General features: G+C 40.0%; 1 protein-coding gene across 6 annotated transcripts in view; it reads right to left on the bottom strand.

Moving 5' to 3' along the window:
• RAPGEF4 (Rap guanine nucleotide exchange factor 4) overlaps nt 1-17441 on the bottom strand; it is a 318711-nt gene that overhangs the window by 46201 nt on the left and 255069 nt on the right. For 5 of the 6 annotated variants that reach the window (XM_028479132.2, XM_028479142.2, XM_028479143.2 and 2 more), the window contains 5 exons: nt 16823-16899; nt 16270-16416; nt 14282-14397; nt 8550-8638; nt 3981-4059 (listed from right to left, as the gene is read on the bottom strand). In XM_028479132.2, the coding sequence (XP_028334933.1) occupies nt 3981-4059; nt 8550-8638; nt 14282-14397; nt 16270-16416; nt 16823-16899 (508 nt within the window). Of the gene's footprint in view, nt 1-3980; nt 4060-8549; nt 8639-14281; nt 14398-16269; nt 16417-16822; nt 16900-17441 lie in introns of those variants that run through there. The other variant, XR_008618698.1, reaches the window with a different exon arrangement.

Here is a 17441-nt window from a genome sequence, read left to right as displayed (position 1 = left end):
CAGTGTTTGTGGAATTATCTGGAAAAAATGATGTAGTTTTATTTGTATATACTGATTTGAAAAGATATCCACAACATACTGTTAAGTGAAAAAAACCATATTTTTAAAAAGCATATGCAACTTGATCTCACTTATATAAAATTATACACGTATATAATTTCTGAAAGCTTTTTCATAATACAATGGTGAGATACCAGGTGAATTTTGTTCTCTTTTTCTGTAAATTGAATTTTTTACAATGAGAATGTTCTATTTTTAAGGATGACAAAGCTATCTATAGTTAGAAAAATGGTGTGAAAAAAATTAATGGAAGAGAAATGCCTCTGTTTGTTTAGTAACAAAGCATACACAATTATTTAGCATATGACCCCATTCTTATATTTCAAAGCATATATCTATATGTATAGAAAAAAGACTGGAAGGCTACATACCAAAATGTTAACCATAGTAATACCTGGTAGGTTTATAGGGGGTTTCAATTTTCTTTTTAAAGACTAATGGAAAATTGAACTGAATTCTAAGTACAGATTTTAAAAAGATTAAAGAAACTAGGGATGAAAAGTACAGAAATTGAACAAATATAATTTAAAAAACTCATTATAAAGCACTTGTATTCATCAGGCCAAATCATGTCCCAAGCATATCTAATGAATAGAGAGTCTCTCTCATTAGCACATAAAAGGCCTGAAATATTAATGTTAAACAGAGTTTTACCATCTTCTTCTGTGCTAAAAGGAAAATTGGAGGAGACATACAATGTGGATTAAGGACAGAAATAGCCGCCAGTGGCTCAGGGCTCAAATCTTTTCTGTACTAGTAATTACCTTTCTCTGAGCAAATCATAATTTTTCATTATCCTAGTTTATTGATTTGGAAAAAGAGCAGTGAAAACACTGACTTCTTCATAGGGCTGCTATGAAAAGTCACACATATTAAGTACTTAAAAACACTTAGCCAAATCAACTCACTCAGTATAAGTACTTTAATGGAACGTGGTTAAGTATTATATTTTACTATCCCTAAATCCCATAACAACATGGGTATTAGCCCACTTCTTCCGTTTTACATTCTATCTCCCTGTCACATGAGGACATGGTGCTAAGCAGTTTATATGTGTTTGTTTGGTTTTTTTTTTTGACTGTTCATTGTCTATTTCTCCACTTTCTCTATTTTTCTTTACAGGCAGTCTCTATAAAACTGTCCAATAAAGTGCTTTGCCTTTCTTTGACCAAGATATCAGCAGTGACTCAAGCTATTCCCAGGGATGTGGGAATGAGGTGAGGGCCCAGGATGTTTGGAGTAGATTTACTCTAAAAGCTGTTCCTTAGTTGCTACCCCCGAGGTTCCCTTCTAGGGTCTGGACTCTTTAAGGATTCCTTCAGTTCTCTGAGTTAACCCATCCTTCTGATGAATTCCTTTATTCCTTAAGTCACTCACAGTTGGTTTATGTTACTTATGACCAAAAAGAGGAGCTTATATAAGAAGCCTATATAACATCTCCCTGGAGGCAAAGGGACTAAAACTTGAGTCTTTAGCATGATATAAACACACTTACACACATGTGACTTTCAAGGATAGAGCCCTTTCCATTCGCTTGCCTGCAGCAGGATAAGTTCCTGGCCTCCCTGGCATGCTTCCTCTAGGCATTAGAGGACAGTAATTCTTGTTTTACTCTCAGTATCTAAGGACTGGACTTAAGCTGTCCAATATGGCAGCCACTAGCCACATCTGGCTATTTACATTTAAATTAATAGAAATTAAATAAAATTAACAATTCAGTTCCTCAGTCATAGTAGCCAACTTCAAGGCTAGTGGCTACTGGACTAGCACAGATATATAATATTTCCATCACTGCAAAAAGTTCTATTGGACACAATTTATTTGGTTTCAACAAATTAGGCCCACTTTGGTTTTTAGCCAACTGAAGCACAGATAAACATGTATCATGCATGCAATACGTTACCAAGAAATGTTCTTAAGCTCTAATTAAAAGATAAGCTTTTAAAGAAATAAGTTGTGAAGAAAAAAAAAGTGATACACCCCATGCTTGGAATCCTAAGACCTGGATAAATCCTAGTTCTGCCACTTGCCTTGGGTATGTTTGTTTTTGCCTCAGAATCCTCGTTTGTAAAATAAAGCTGATACTAACCCAATGGAGTCCTGTAAGGGTAAAGTAGTATAATATGGGTCAGTGGTGCCTGACACATAAAGAGTTGATTCAAAATAGAACAATTAAGAGAATCTAAGTTCTCAAAGGGTGGGGTGTGAAGGAGGTGGTCTGAGGGCACTAGGTAGTGTAGATGATACCCAACCATCCTGATTCCTTCCATCTCTGAGAAAAGAATTAGGATTGGATATCACAGGCCTCCCTTGATTCTATTGTCCGCTTTCCTGCCTTTTCCTCCTCCCTGCAACATTATCCCCGCCACATCCCTACTGGGGCGTGGCATAGACTTTCCCTCTAGGATCTTCTGTTTTAAGAACAGAGGTCAGTGCTACGAATGTTCTCAATCAATTCTGAAGGAGAATAAGCTAATAAGAAATCAGAATTTGCCAGAAGAATATAAGCTTAATGTTTGGGGCTTTGAGTTGTAAAGATATGACTTGGCCCACTACGTTCTCTCACCCTTCTTTTGGTTTTGTTTGCCTTAAGCTTATCAACATGCTAACTGTTGGGGGAAAAAAAAACCTCTAAACTCAATGGTGGTTTTTACTTTTCCTTCCAACAAATCTCAAAGGTCTAATAATGATTACTAAGTATGGAGTTAAAGAGCACAGAGAAATCCTGAATGTGTTAATTTTACTTCAGAAAAACTAAATATGAGCCAGAAAGAATATGTAATATATTTAAGTCTCATTAAGCTGTCATTACTTGGAAAGATATTTTCCAGGCAAATAAACACCCAAATCTCACTCTTGCAGCATCCTCTGAATAGCACATTCAACTCCAATCTCCTATCCTCACACATTCTGTTGGCTTCAAAGAGAATTATGGGTGAACAAGAAAATGAGAATCAGGTAGGGCAATTATAATTCTGAAAAAGGAAAACATGCCACATTGATTGGGTTGCTCAGAGAAAAGAGAGCCATTCTCCTTCAATATATTTCGCTGCTCAAGAAGGCCAAAGTATTTGGGGGCCTAATTTTTTGCTGCTTTAAAAATAAAGCAGAATTGGAAAATATACTTTCACATTCTGCCAAAGTTGAGGGTGTATCTCATTCATAATATTCACTCCTTTTATTCAACTTCTATCTTCGGAATGTTCCCTCTGTGCCAGACACTGTGCACCCACTGGTCAACTCAATAGACTAATTGAAAAGCTGCCCCCAAACAAGCTCAGTATGAAGCTACCTAGAGGAACTGCCATTAGAATTTCAAGTTTTATATCTTTGATATAAGTCAATGGGATAATAATAAAAATAGCCGCAAAGGAATAACTTCGGTATCTAGAGGATAGGGTGGACTAGGACGAATGTGAAAGAAAAGTGACCTCCCAATGATAACTTGTATACATCTCAGCAGGTTAGTGTTCTGATTAATACTACAGCTTAGAGGGACACAAACAGATCACCGTCCATCCTGCCAGGTATCCTGACAGAGGTACAAAGTCTGTCTCCAAGCTTAGGAAACTATCCCTAATAATATCCCCTAATAATATTGTTCACCATAGCCTTCTCTGGCCTACCTCCCAGGTACGTATATTTCTCATCAGCATTACCTTCCTTGTAAGGGTAAACTGGCTCACTTTTCTCTGCACAGGGAATAAGGAGGAAATCCTTAAACATGGCACAGCAAAACCATGCCAGGGAGAGCTGGAAACCTGTGCGAGGGGAAAACTGCTAATGTTTCAGAGTTCGACAAGGGCGGAAAGCACAATTCTGCCTGAGCCATGACTTACCTTGAGAGCATGCAATGAGATAATGGCCATATACATGTGGGGTGTTGTCGAGGGAACAGACTTCTCACAACAAAAGGATATTGGGCCACCAGAGCTGGGCAAAGCTGGGTATTTGGCATAAAAACACAGTGCATCATAACAAAGTCATTTAAAATAGAATCTGCAGGGGGGCAAAACAAAGCAGAAAAGGAAATTAGATTCCTGTAGAAATGTTTAGGAAAGCAGGAGTATCTATTCATTTGTTCTTGGCCAGTGGTTCTTACACATCGGCTTGGGGTATTGTGATTTTACTGTACAAAGAAGCACTGCATATAAAAATAATATGATTGACAGAGCTTGAGATCAAAACTCAATTTCTTAGGACAATGGACAAAACGTATGGTAGTTTTAAAAGAGACAGACTTGTAATAATGACACTGGTCACCTGAGCCACAATTAATTAAAATATATATATATAAAATTAAAGAGCCACACATGGGCAGTACCATGTATGCAGGATTAGGACATGGTCATTTCTTTGTCTTTTTTACACCACCTGTCTTTTGTCAATATCTCTTTTCCTTTATTTCTTTTTCACCTTCTATTTCCAGAAGGAGCAATAAAAGATGAAAGGGTGATAGAATTACAGAAAAAGGAGGTGGTAAGAGCAGAGAACTGGTGAGGGAAACAAAAGCAGAAAAAAAAAAAAAAAGACAAGATAAAGGCTGTGAGCAGCAATTGAAGCAAAACAAAAGCTCTCCAGTAGATTAAAATGGTGTATGTCCTATATTTGAAGCTATTTTTAGATAGGTAAGTGGGGAGATGGCAAAAGAAATAAGGCAAGTCCCCCCAAATAAGCTTCATTTTGAATTTGATGCTGGTTCTTCATTGCAAAGACTGTATTATCCAGGAAGCCTTAATGGGAAAGCACATAAAGACAGATCTAAAAGCCTTAGGAGTACACAAGTTAAAGCTTTGGAATCCAAGATGCTTATGAGGGTTTTCAATTAAAAATGAACTACCATGGCTGAGATTTGTGAAACTCACATAACTTTTCAAATAGAAAAGGGTGAGAGATATGAAAATTGTAACTATATATATTGAATTTTCAATGTCTATGTTTTAAATTAACAAATACTATCAAAGTTGGAATCAGTGACTAAAGGTTTAACCGTTATACGTATTTTTAAAAAATTGATATAATTGTCATAAATTATGTAAGTTTAAGATACACAAAGTGTTGATTTGATACATGTACATATTGCAATATGATTACCACCTTAGCTTTAGTTAACATATCTATCACATCACATAATACCATTATACTCATTTAAATACAGGTGATGAGGGTAATCCAAAGTTGTCATAACTAGGTGTTACTAGTGATTTCAGTCCCATTATACTGAGCCAGAGAAGATGCCGAGGTGTCAGACAGAAGCTGTACGGAACTTTTTTTCTTAGGTATGAAAGGACGTTCATTGGCATGTCTGAGTTTAACATCTAGTATCATCTTTATATGTTTTAGATATGAAGGATTTCTCTGAGGATAGGACAGAAAATCCTTGTTTATAAGGCTCCCAGAGGCCTGTGCTATAAAGTAATTTAAATTTTGCTAAAGCAGAGATTTGAGTATCGTGCTCCAAGGCTGGCGAGACCGTCAATCAGCATGGCAATCACCCAGCACCCACATCTCAATGTGGCTTTCTTATTCTCTGCTCATAAGCAGTAACTCTTGAGAACTGATTAAAAAAATCATTTCCTACTAGAAAATGTCCAAGTCACTCAAGGACTAATTCTGGTCATAGAAGTAGAAAGTCTAGGAAACCAAAAGGTCTCAGGCAGAAAATACATGTTTTGGGGTAAACTAAGAGAATGTACTCTCAAACCCAGGGGTGTTCATTTCTACGATGTAAACCAGTTTCACTGGCAACTCTGACATCTCTTTCATATTGTAAATCCAAAAATGCCAAGGGTCTCCCACCCCACTGCATCCATGAGTTTCATGGGGCTGAACTAAGATTATTTTTAGTGTCTAGGATGACCATATAGTAATTCATATTTTTGATTATAAGAAAGACAGATTTATTCTTTCATCCAATCCATGAACATTACTTGCAAGAATAACAAAATCAGAAAAAAGCTGCAGGGAATAAAGTTCAGTATTAAATTATGATGTGAACTTAGTTCTAATATAAAAAATGGAGTGGTCAGGAGTCATATCCTAAGTGGCAGCCACGCTATATACACTGATTTCTGGCCTTCAAGGTTTTTTTTGTTTTGTTTTTTGGTTTTTTTTTTTGTGGTACGCGGGCCTCTCCACTGTTGTGGCCTCTCCCGTTGCGGAGCACAGGCTCCGGACGCGCAGGCTCAGCGGCCATGGCTCACAGGCCTAGCCGCTCCGCGGCATGTGGGATCTTCCCGGACCGGGGCACGAACCTGTGTCCCCTGCATCGGCAGGCGGACTCTCAACCACTGCGCCACCAGGGAAGCCCTGGCCTTCAAGTTTTTAAGAAGCAATAATCCAGTCCCCTCCTCTTTCAGAAGTGACTTTAAAAGGAAGAATATATTTGTTCTTCATGGGTAGTAAAGATCTTACAGATCTTTTCTTAGATTCCATAGTCTCTAATGCACCAGAACGTTCCTTTTTGGACAATATTCACTTTAGAGAAGATGTTGTTTCCTGTATTATGTAATCACACATTCTGGGCAACAGTTAATCAGAGGGGAAAAATCTGTATTTTTCCTGACCTCGGGTCCTAGAAATTTGGTTTATTTGAGGTTATGTTTGCCTCTTGGAAGCAAGCAATCCTCTCATAACTGGTCCCTCAAGGACTTCCTTTTTCAAGAAAAGATCTTATCACATTCTCCTTACTCAGACATCTCCAACCACTTCCCAAGGCTTAGTTTCACATTTAAGATGCTCTGAGATCTGGACCCTAATTCTTAGACCCTACCTTCTTTCTGACACTTATGTATACAATAGTCTAGCAAAGCCAGACCACCTGGTCCTCCTTGTCTCTTTCTAGGTCAGCACTCATGTTGTCCCTCAGGATGGAAGGCTTCGTCCTTAGTCTCTAGTTACTGGTTACCTGCCTTCCTTCAGGGCCACTTCAAAGGCTGTATCCTCTGTGACACTCTGCCTGGTCTCCTCAGCCTTATGATCAAGTTGTTTGCACATTCCTTTAGGTCCTGTAGCAAGTTATAAGCTTCCTGAGGACAGGAGGGTGGTTTCTTGTTCACACTGCCTTGTCCTAAGCATCCAGCTTAGCACCAGCCCAACAAGATCCTCAACAAATATTGAACTGAAAATAGCTGCCCTGGAGCCAGAGATCCTGGCTTTTATATCTACTACTCCCCAATTAATTCACTACATAAAAAACCTTAGATAATGTATATAAAAAATGAGAAACTGGAATGAGAAGATAAAATAAGAAGTAAATCAGTAGTAAAATACTTTTAGGAGGCATAATAATGTTAACTTTACCTTGAGTATATTGCAAAGATGACAGAACTGGACTCTGAACTACTACTAAGTTTTTTAGATAAGTCTTTGAACTTCTTTCAGTGAGAAATCTTCTTCTATGGAGTTCAGTGTGCTTAAATTATTAACCCATTATTCTGAGGGGCCAGTAGCAAATGAATGTGGGCTGTTCCAAAGTCACACATAAGATGGTAACCAAAGTGGAGAATGATACCAAACTCTGAACACTTAATTCATTGGTAAGATTCATCTCATTTACCCTCAAATCTCTGTGTCTTAGTTAACAAGACTGGTTCACTGGAAGGTGGTATTATGAGTTGATTTTTTCCCCCAAAAAAGATACGTTGAAGTCCAAATTCGCAGTACCTCAGAATGTGACCTTGTTTGAAATAAGGTCTTTACAGGTATAGTCAAGTTAAGATAAGATAATTAATGTGGGACCTAATCCAATATGATTGATGTCCTTATAAAAAGGGGAAATTTGGAGAGACACATGCACAGAGGGAAAACGATGTGAAGTGACACAGGGAGAATACTGTGTGAAGATGAACATTGGAGTGACACATCGACAAGCCAAGGGATGCCAAAGTTGGCCAGCAAACCCCCAGAAGCTAGGCAAGAGGCATGGAACAGATTCTCCCTCACAGCCCTCAGAAGGAACCGACCCTGCTGTCACATGGATCTCAGACTTCTAGCCTCCTGATCTAAGAAGCAATACATTCTGTTGTTCAAGCCACCCAGTTTGTGGCACTTTGTTACAGCAGTCCTAGGAATCTAATACAGGTGTTGTTTCATTACACTCTGGGGCAGCGCAAGAATCTCAGAAAGAACCACTTTACTCCCAGTTGGAGCACAGTTGTGCCTTTTACGGAGGCAGCTTCAAATCCTTTATGGGAATAGGTACTATTTAAATTATAGCCTAAGAGGTGCCTATGGAAGGTGGGATCTAAATGATAACAAATGCCTTTGGAAGGCTACTCTTAATATCTATGAACGAGAGAGACTGAGCCATCTACAAAGCACAACCAGGGCGAGCAGGCAGAGCAGGGTCAGGAGGATGCTCTTCTAATGGTCATACACATGACCCATTTCTAAAACTACTGCGGCTACACACTGAGAATGAACTCAGAATTTTTTTTTACAATGCTCTGCATGGATTTAATAGACACACAACTGTTCTAGGTGTTTACCTGTTGCTTCATTTAAAGCTGGCTCAAGGCGTATCGTTTCTAGAAAATGCTCTAAAATTTTTTCAGGTGTTCCTGACATCACAGTATACCTGGATAAGAAATAAAACCATCATTAGTTTTTCAAAAGTGGGCAAATCATTAATATATAACATTTTACATATCTACGTTTTGGGGGGTTTTTTTGAGATCCCAGGGAACCATATGGACTCAACTTGTGACCCATATTGTGCATAACGTAAGAAGGATCATGTACCTTGTCAAAGTCACATAGGAAGGCAATAGAAACATCACAAATTGAAGTAGTTACTAAAACATTATTCTTTTTTCCCTACATGGGACTAAAGTAAACTTCTTAGAGAGTGGCTCTAGCAGGCTGGGAACCGAGGCATTTCAGCCTTGTTCCAAGGGGGAGTGAAAAGGAACATGTAAATCCCAGGGCAGCTCAGGGCGAGGGGAAGTGACAGTAAACTAGGTTATCCATATATGGGTTACTTGTTGCAAAATTTCGACCGCACACTGTATTCCCCTGCCTATTTCTGGAGTGCTCTGTCTTTCCCAACTGTACACTGGTATGTGCTTTGGAAATGCAGCTAAGAATGAGAGAAAAGAAAACAAACCCCCAAAACACAAATAAGCAAACAAACCCCAGTAGCATCTGAATAGGAAATAAATCAGTAGTGGAACATCCATGTAATTTATATCAAGGTCAAATATCAATTAGTTGGCAGGGTGGGGGGATGTTAGGCATCATATCAGAAGATCCAGCCATGAAGCTCTTCAATCAACATGGGAGGATGTATTTTTTAAATTGAAGGTGGGTTATTTGAAAGTCATATTCAAGATGGTCAAAAACAGTGGGTGAAAACTATAGGCAAAATACATCAATGGGATCTGGGTACTCCTATTCCAAAACGTAGACTTTGCTCTTCTGCTTGGCATTTCACTTAGGGCAAGATGACAGGGAAGAAAAACAACAAGGAAAATAAAATTCTCTTGTGTTTAGAAAGCAGCGGTAGAATTCAGCTCCAGGAGAACTCAGGTTTTTTTTTTGCCTCCTCACCAATACCCTTTCCCTGCCTGTTTGAGACCTTAGAGGAAGTGTGTTGAGATCCCAAGAATATCTCTAATGTATTCAATCTCAGGGTCTTAACCTCCTGCCTGAGGGAGTGAAGAAGGGGCAATGCAACATACGACCCTGTGCCCGTGAACACAGAGTGAGTGAAGCAAGCCCGGTTTTGAACGAGGTAGCAAATGCAGTCTATTTGGAAGGTAACTGTTACTTAAACCTATTGTGTGTGTGCATGTGCGTGTGTGCCCTCAGGACCAAAAGGAAGCTGAAGAGTTCAATCTTTGAAAGAATCTGGCTTTGGAGCCTAGAGGAAGAGCCAGGGGAAAAAAAAAAACAAAAAAAACTACTTTAATCCGAAAAGTATGACCCTTTTCTCAAAGTAAACAGCATAGAAGATGAGGGTTTTTCCTCTTATAGGCAATGACTATTTGAGGGAAGGAAAGGGTGAATCTATAAATGACTTTCAATACTTAAATGGAGAAAACTGCTGAGTTCATTCAATAATTCCTAAAATATATGATTCTTTGATGACCCTTCCAAGATGACCTGGAAGAGGAACAGCATCTGGCCACACGAATAAGGAACTGGAGTTGGAGAGGGCAGCCAGAAGGCTGGCCTCCCATTCTGGTGTTCTTGGTTAGGACATTTCTTAGCTAGGGTTTTTGTCTGGTCAAAAAGAATAAAGGCTTACCTGGGTGGCAAGCCTTGAATGCTCTCGGCTCACTAGTAAGAGAAAATGGCGTCTCTACTCTCTGCCCACCTGGTCAATTGCAGACATCAGGGCACCTGTCTTTTGCTGCCAAAGTCTTCCTCTAGTGGTACAACTGCCTTACTCTACCCTATCTCTCTTCTCAGCTCCACAGAAGGCTATTCAGGGGTTGATAATCTCTCAGGACCAGGAACTCTGAAGAGTGAGGGACAGGGAGCTTCTGGCCTGTGATCTTGCAGCTCTGGGCTTGGCTGAAACATGTTATCACTTTCTTTCAGGATGGACACTGCCAGGTGCCTACTGCTTGACCTCTGTTTAAATGGAGAAGACTTGAAGACCAGACAGTATGGCTCTCTTCAGTTTATTGCATGAAGAAGTTACTGTAGTCCAAGTTAAAGAAAACCCTGATTGGTTATATTATCTAAGCTGTGAGGTTCTAAACTTGTGAGAGAAAATCTTTTTCTAACACCAAGTCTGGAAATGAGGACACATCTATCTGCATCCAGAACAAAAAAAGACGTGGGGAATGGTGCCTAGAAGAGACCATCTTTCTGCAAACAGGATGGAGTTGAACAATTGGGTGGTTGATAGTCTAAGGAAAAAGCAACACCGTCACTAAAACAGGAATAGTCATTTCAAATTCTCTCTATTAAAACCACACAACCACAGAGCAGAAGATATCCAAAATGGTAAATATTTGAGGGCTTCATATAGTTTATCCATCATGAGAAATACTGTCTTGCTACTGACATTTTAATATCACACTTAGAGTAGAGTGACTTGAGGAGAGTCAGGCAGTTTTGAACATTTAAAATGTACGGTCGGGGGGGCTTCCCTGGTGGCGCAGTGGTTGCGCGTCCGCCTGCCGATGCAGGGGAACCGGGTTCGCGCCCCGGTCCGGGAGGATCCCACATGCCGCGGAGCGGCTGGGCCCGTCGTGAGCCATGGCCGCTGAGCCTGCGCGTCCGGAGCCTGTGCTCCGCAACGGGAGAGGCCACAACAGAGGGAGGCCCGCATACCACAAAAAAAAACGCCGCGGAGTGGCTAGGCCCGTGAGCCATGGCCTCGGAGCCTGTGCGTCCGGAGCCTGTGCTCCGCAACAGGAGAGGCCCCAACAGTGAGAGGCCCAAGTACCGCAAAAAAAAAAAAAAAAAAAAAAAGAAGTACAGTCATCCCTCGGTATCCGCAGTGGGTCGGTTCCATGACCCCCGCAGAAACCAAAATCCATGGATGCCCAAGTTCCTTATGTAAAATGGCATAGTATTTGCATATAACCTACACACTTCTTCTCATATACTTTTTTATTTTTTTCTTCTCATATACTTTAAATCATCTCTATATTACTTATGATACCTAATACAGTGTAAATTCTATGTAAATAGTTGTAAATACAGTGTAAATGCTATTTAAACAGTTGCCAGTGTGTGGCAAATTCAAGTTTTGCTTTTGGGAACTTTTTGAAAATTTTTTTTTTCCAAATATTTTCCATCTGTGGTTGGTTGAATTGGATGTGGAACCCCCAGATACGGAGGGCCAACTGTACGCATAAACTGTTCTGGATTTCTCAGGGTAAAGGTAAATCAGAAAAATAACGTTATCAGCACCAACATGGTGACCCTCTTTGAGATGAAAAAAGATAATTTCTGAGGAAACAGGGGCCCTAAAGGATCCTAAATTTTAAGTCCACCCAGAGACACAGCTGTTGCCATGTTCTTCGAGTTGTCCAGAATATCAGGCCAAAATTCACTTACATGGCCCCCCCCTTTTCAACTCTGGTCTGACTCGGGAAAGCTCAACACGGAAAATGACCCTTTGAAAGAGTGGCTTTTTACTCTTCAGGGAATGGCTGGCACGGTGCACTTCTGTGTATGCCTGATATTTCCTAAATTGTGTGCTGTGAACATGCACGAGGCTTTGAATCATATAAGAAATTTAGATTGGTCTACAGGACACAAATAAGGAGATATAACAGAAATCAGATCCAGGCCTAAAATAAATTTAATGCATGTGGGCTCTCCTTTTCCCTTTAGTTTGATTTCATAAAAAATCTATATTTGGAGAGTACTCTGAATAGAAGCTGTTGTAACATGCAAACCCTTTTGATCATCTTCCCATGCCATAAAGAGGTGAAGGAAGGGGGCGGCCTCCGGGGCCCTCTTGGTCAAATGTTTTAAGGTTATGAAGAATTTAAGGCTTACTTTTTCAGGTAGCAAAATTTTCCTGAGACATCTGAGGCATTATTAAAGAATGTAGAGGACCACTATAAAATGGTCTAGTTATACTTAAGAGCACTAAAGAAAATCACTGGGGGTAGTCCCAGACTTCACATAAAAAAATATTTTCATTCTCATCCTTTCTGGGCTGGAAGGACAACTGCTGAAAAACATTTGAGCAAGAACATTTTTCAAGAATGCATAGTAGTGAAAAATAGAAAAATAATAAAGAATTCTGGATGGTAATTTTATAGGTTTGTAAGTGAAGGGATAGTTTTTTATATAGTCTCTTTTATGTCAGCCCTTTTGAAATATATTGCTTTGCAACATTTACTAGAAAGTGTTGAGGAGAGAGTATCTATATACCATATTTTGCTAGAGTAAGTTGTGAGGCTAAAGGAGCATAGACTCAGAAGTTGGTCAAGCTGGACTTGAATGCATTAAAATCATTAAAAGTGTTGTCATCCTGGGCAAGGAACTCACTTCTCTGAGCCTAAATTTTTCCATCATCTGTTTAAAGGGGTTGTAATAAGGATTAGATAAAATATGCAAGATATACTATGGCTCTTCAACAACATTATATTTCTTCCTGCCTTCTTTGCAGATATGTTGACTCATCCGGATGAAATGTCTGAGCCTTGGGCTTTCAGTCTAAACAATTAAAACTCATCATTTATGGTGAGTGTGTTGATTAATGGGAACATCCCATTTACTTGGCAAAAAAAGAAAAATACTTGGGATGCACTCCACTTCAACATAGTCTGTGGCCACATTTCTTTACCTACAGAATTGGTGTTTTTATTACTCTAAGATTAAAAATTAATGTTTCTTTAAAAAATGAGATACTGTAATTTTTTATAATTTCTTAGAGCTACATTTCCTAATTTCCCTAACTATTCAAATGTTCATACATTTGATTAAAAGAAGTCTCATGTAAGAAGTTGCAGCAAAAGATAGAACCGAATATAGACATACAGAAAAAGAGTCAAGTTAAATGGGTGACCTGATGCTAAATGTGAAGCAAATACCCTTCAGACGTTAGCAGGAGTAAGTATGGATGAGGCCAAATGGATGTTTCCAGGCCACAGTCAACAGACTGTGTTGGGACTTCCCTGGTGGTCCAGAGGGTAAGACTCTGCGCTCCCAATGCAGGGGGTCTGGGTTCGATCCCTGGTCTGGGAACTAGATCCCACGTGCATGCCGCAACTAAGAAGCCTGCATGCCGCCACTAAGACCCGTTGCAGCCTAAATAAATAAATATTTTTTTAAAAAATAGACTGTATTATATTTGAAGTGAGGGTTTCCATCAAAGATGCTCATTCTGACAGCACGATGAAAACACTTCTTGAGAAATCCTACATATGAAATTCATATACCAAAGGTTCTCCACACCCAGGGGCCTACGTATCCCTTGAGCTGCCTGGCGCTCCTATTCCCATTGTTCTCTCCAAAGCTATTGCCTCCTGCTCCAAGCTATTACAGTTGCACGCATACAGAGGGAGTGTTTTTATAGTGGGGGAATATTCTCCCCCGAATTACTCTAGGCGACACCGAGCTCGACGCAGTGCCAGAAACGGATACTTTATACTCCATACGATGTGTGATTAGTCAACAGAGAGAAAAAAAGTCACACACGCTGCCGTCTTCCACAAAAAAGGAGAACGTGCTATTGTAGAGATGATGATACCATGTGAAAAGGTTAAGCATAGTCTGGCAATTGCAGTGTTGGATGCAAACCTACTTTTGCTGAGGCTGTGAGTTTCCTTGATTAGAAGCCCTGTTCCCTGCTGGGACCTTCTCCAGCACCAAGACATCTTGGTCATGTTCTTTAAGTCTGACTGTATTCGCCTCAACGTCCTGCAAATACAAATTACACCACATACAGATGCTGCCGCTTTCTCAGACAATGAAAAAAATTTCAAATGCTTCAGAAACTCATTTGGTGCTTGTGATGCTAATTGTTGCATCTACAAATTAAGTCATTTTCAAAGTCAAGGGCTGGAACGGTCAGAGAAAGGACCAGATGAGGTTGGAGGCACGTGGTTTTAAAACTCTGCTGTTACCCGAGATGCAGAAAATCAGCGGAGGAGAGAGGAGTGTGCTCAGAGAAACCTTTGGGAGAGGGTGGTACAGCGGAGCTGTATGCACTTATTCTTTATAAATATATGTGGCAAATAGCACTCAGCTTCAGCAGAGTTCTTTCATTCTGATTATTTTCTGAGGGTACTTAGTTTTCTTAGGAGTGGCATGTTTTCCCTCTAATCAAAAGACTTGTAAAAACTATCAGTTTGAAATGTGTTAAAAACACTTTTCAGTTATTTTGAATAATTTTATAAATTATATCCACGATAATGGTCCTAATCTGATTCTTTCAAAGAATAATTGTGACTGAGTGCAAACTTCATGCGTGTAAACTTCCAAAAGAGTAAAGTTCAAATTTCAATGTCATTAAAAAATAATTTATTAAAAAAACTTAATGCACGTTTCCTCCTCATTTGGTTCCTATTTTAAGAGACTGGATAAAAACCAAATCAAATTCCAGGTGGCATTTTTTCTATATTAGTCAATGCTTTAATCTTTAACTTAACTTTTTTTGCATCAAGAGAACGCATTCCTAAGACAAACTTTGTTGTCAGAAATTTTGCTGCCAAAGGCAAAAGCTTAAGGTTGGGTAGGAATAGGTGTCCACACATAAGGAATGGGAACGAGACTGTAAATCTTCATTAAATAATGCCAAATGTACCAGAAAGCACAGAAGGTATATTTAGGATTTTAGGGTAGGAGAGAGAAAGATGCTTAGGCTGGGAAAGGCATAGAAGGGAGTCTGCTCTGTGAGCCAGCAGGGAAGGGAAAAAAGCAATGTGACCCTGGAGGGAACAGTCTCTCTGGGTGAGGTGGGATAGACCACGGGCCACCTGAAAGGCCAGGGGTGCTGGGACAATATCACCATGCCCAGTGGTCCACAATCAGGCTTTCACCAGCTAAAGCTGGGTTGTCCCTCCCAAAGGACCAGGAGCTGGATGGTGGGGAGAACCTAGGGACCATCTATTCTAACCATCACCCACCCACTCTCACAAATACTTTAACAAGCTTCCATTAGGCCCATCTGCAGAGCCATCTCTAAGTGCAATCTCATGGCTCCTCCTACAACCCCAACTATTCTTCACCTACTTGCCAGAGTCTGAAATTCCTTTAGTGTGAATCAATTTGACAAAAAGCACTTGAAATGAAAATGCTTGGTTAGAGTAACCGTGGTGGACATTAATTGCCACTAAAATGTAGTCACTTAATAAATCCAGAAGGAGAGTGAGGATATGAGAAAGATTCAGATTTGGGAAGAGACAGGAGGTTTAGGATAGAGAAAGACATGGAGAGGGAGGCGGGGAAGGACACAAAAGGGGAAACCTAGGATTGCAAAGAGAAATGTCTCAGACTTTGACATTTTGCCAAGGCATCCCTATTTGTCTTCAGTGCTCATGGACCAGTTCAGATATGTGCAGGGTTATTTGGTCCAGCACAGCGTGGCACGTTTACAGCTTTACTGGAATATCACCTCTGGACCTCAGAACCCACCCCACCACGTTGAACATGCCAGGTTTGTAAGCAAGGCCCTTTGGCCCTAGAGCATTCATTAATTACAGTGCTGCTCAATTAACACTACACTCATTCTTCTTATCTGGCAAAAGTGAAAATGGAACGCCCCTCAGCCACACTTCACCTTGGACTCACCCTCAGGATCCGGTTAAAATCCTCCTTGTCTACTCTTAAGAAATGGCAGTTATCTTCTCGCAAGACGATGGAGGCAGCTCTCGGGGCATCATTCACTAGCGCTAACTTGCCAAAGTCATCGCCTTCGTGCAGCGTGCAGACCACACCCTGGAGAGAGCAACACATCCAGATGAAGGTGACCCCTGAAAGGGAGCAAACACCCACCTGCCCCCCGCCCCTAAAACACTGTATATATCAACAGGCTGTACCCAGGGATGCCAAGTGCAGGGGGAATCACAGAATTACATTTTAATGTTTCCTTTCTCTTTCATTGAGTAATCTGGGCTAGGGCCTAACTTAAATGTATACATTATAATCCAGGAGCCCCAGAAAGTTCAGTACTACTCTGAGTATAATAACTTAGATAATTTATGATCAGAGACGCTATAATGTCTTTTCTGCATAGAGTAACAACGTTGTAGCAAGTTTAATTGTAGCATTACGTTGTTAATACTTTGAGCCACTAGTATATGGAGCATAATAAAGTTTCAGAAAGAAAAAAAGATATATATACCTTGCCATAAATGACTACATTCACTGATCCTTTTAGAATAATGTACCAGGAGGTGCCTTCTTCCCCCTGGTTAAACACTAGATACAGAAAGATGAAAAGACTTATGACAAGAGTAGAAGCACATCAGTATAAATTACAGCTTATCAAATCATCATTTTTAAGTTCCCAGAATTATGCATTTAATTCCAGAAGGGAAAAAAAATTACTGGCAAATACGAACTTATTCAGGTGGAATATTACTTCCTTTTCTTTAGAATGTGAAAGGAACAGAAATATTGCACTCCTTGCTGTGCCCTAAAGATATGTATTCACTAGATACAAATTCACCAGCTGTCCATTCCTTAAAGCAATACATTTCCCCCCACAATTCATCAAAACTTACTAAGCTATAGAACACAGTTTTAAAAAGTATTCTGAATGGTAAAGTGAAGTTTGAAAACATGCAAATCAGCACTACATAGTGTTGATGAACGCATATCTACATTTTTTTTTTTTTTTTTTTTTTTTTTTGCGGTACGCGGGCCTCTCACTGTTGTGGCCTCTCCCGTTGCGGAGCACAGGCTCCGGACGCGCAGGCTCAGCGGCCATGGCTCACGGGCCCAGCCGCTCCGCGGCACGT

Source organism: Physeter macrocephalus, chromosome 2 (genome assembly GCF_002837175.3).
Source record: "Physeter macrocephalus isolate SW-GA chromosome 2, ASM283717v5, whole genome shotgun sequence".
Lineage (NCBI taxonomy): Eukaryota > Metazoa > Chordata > Mammalia > Artiodactyla > Physeteridae > Physeter > Physeter macrocephalus.
This window is presented reverse-complemented; position numbering and strand designations above follow the sequence as displayed.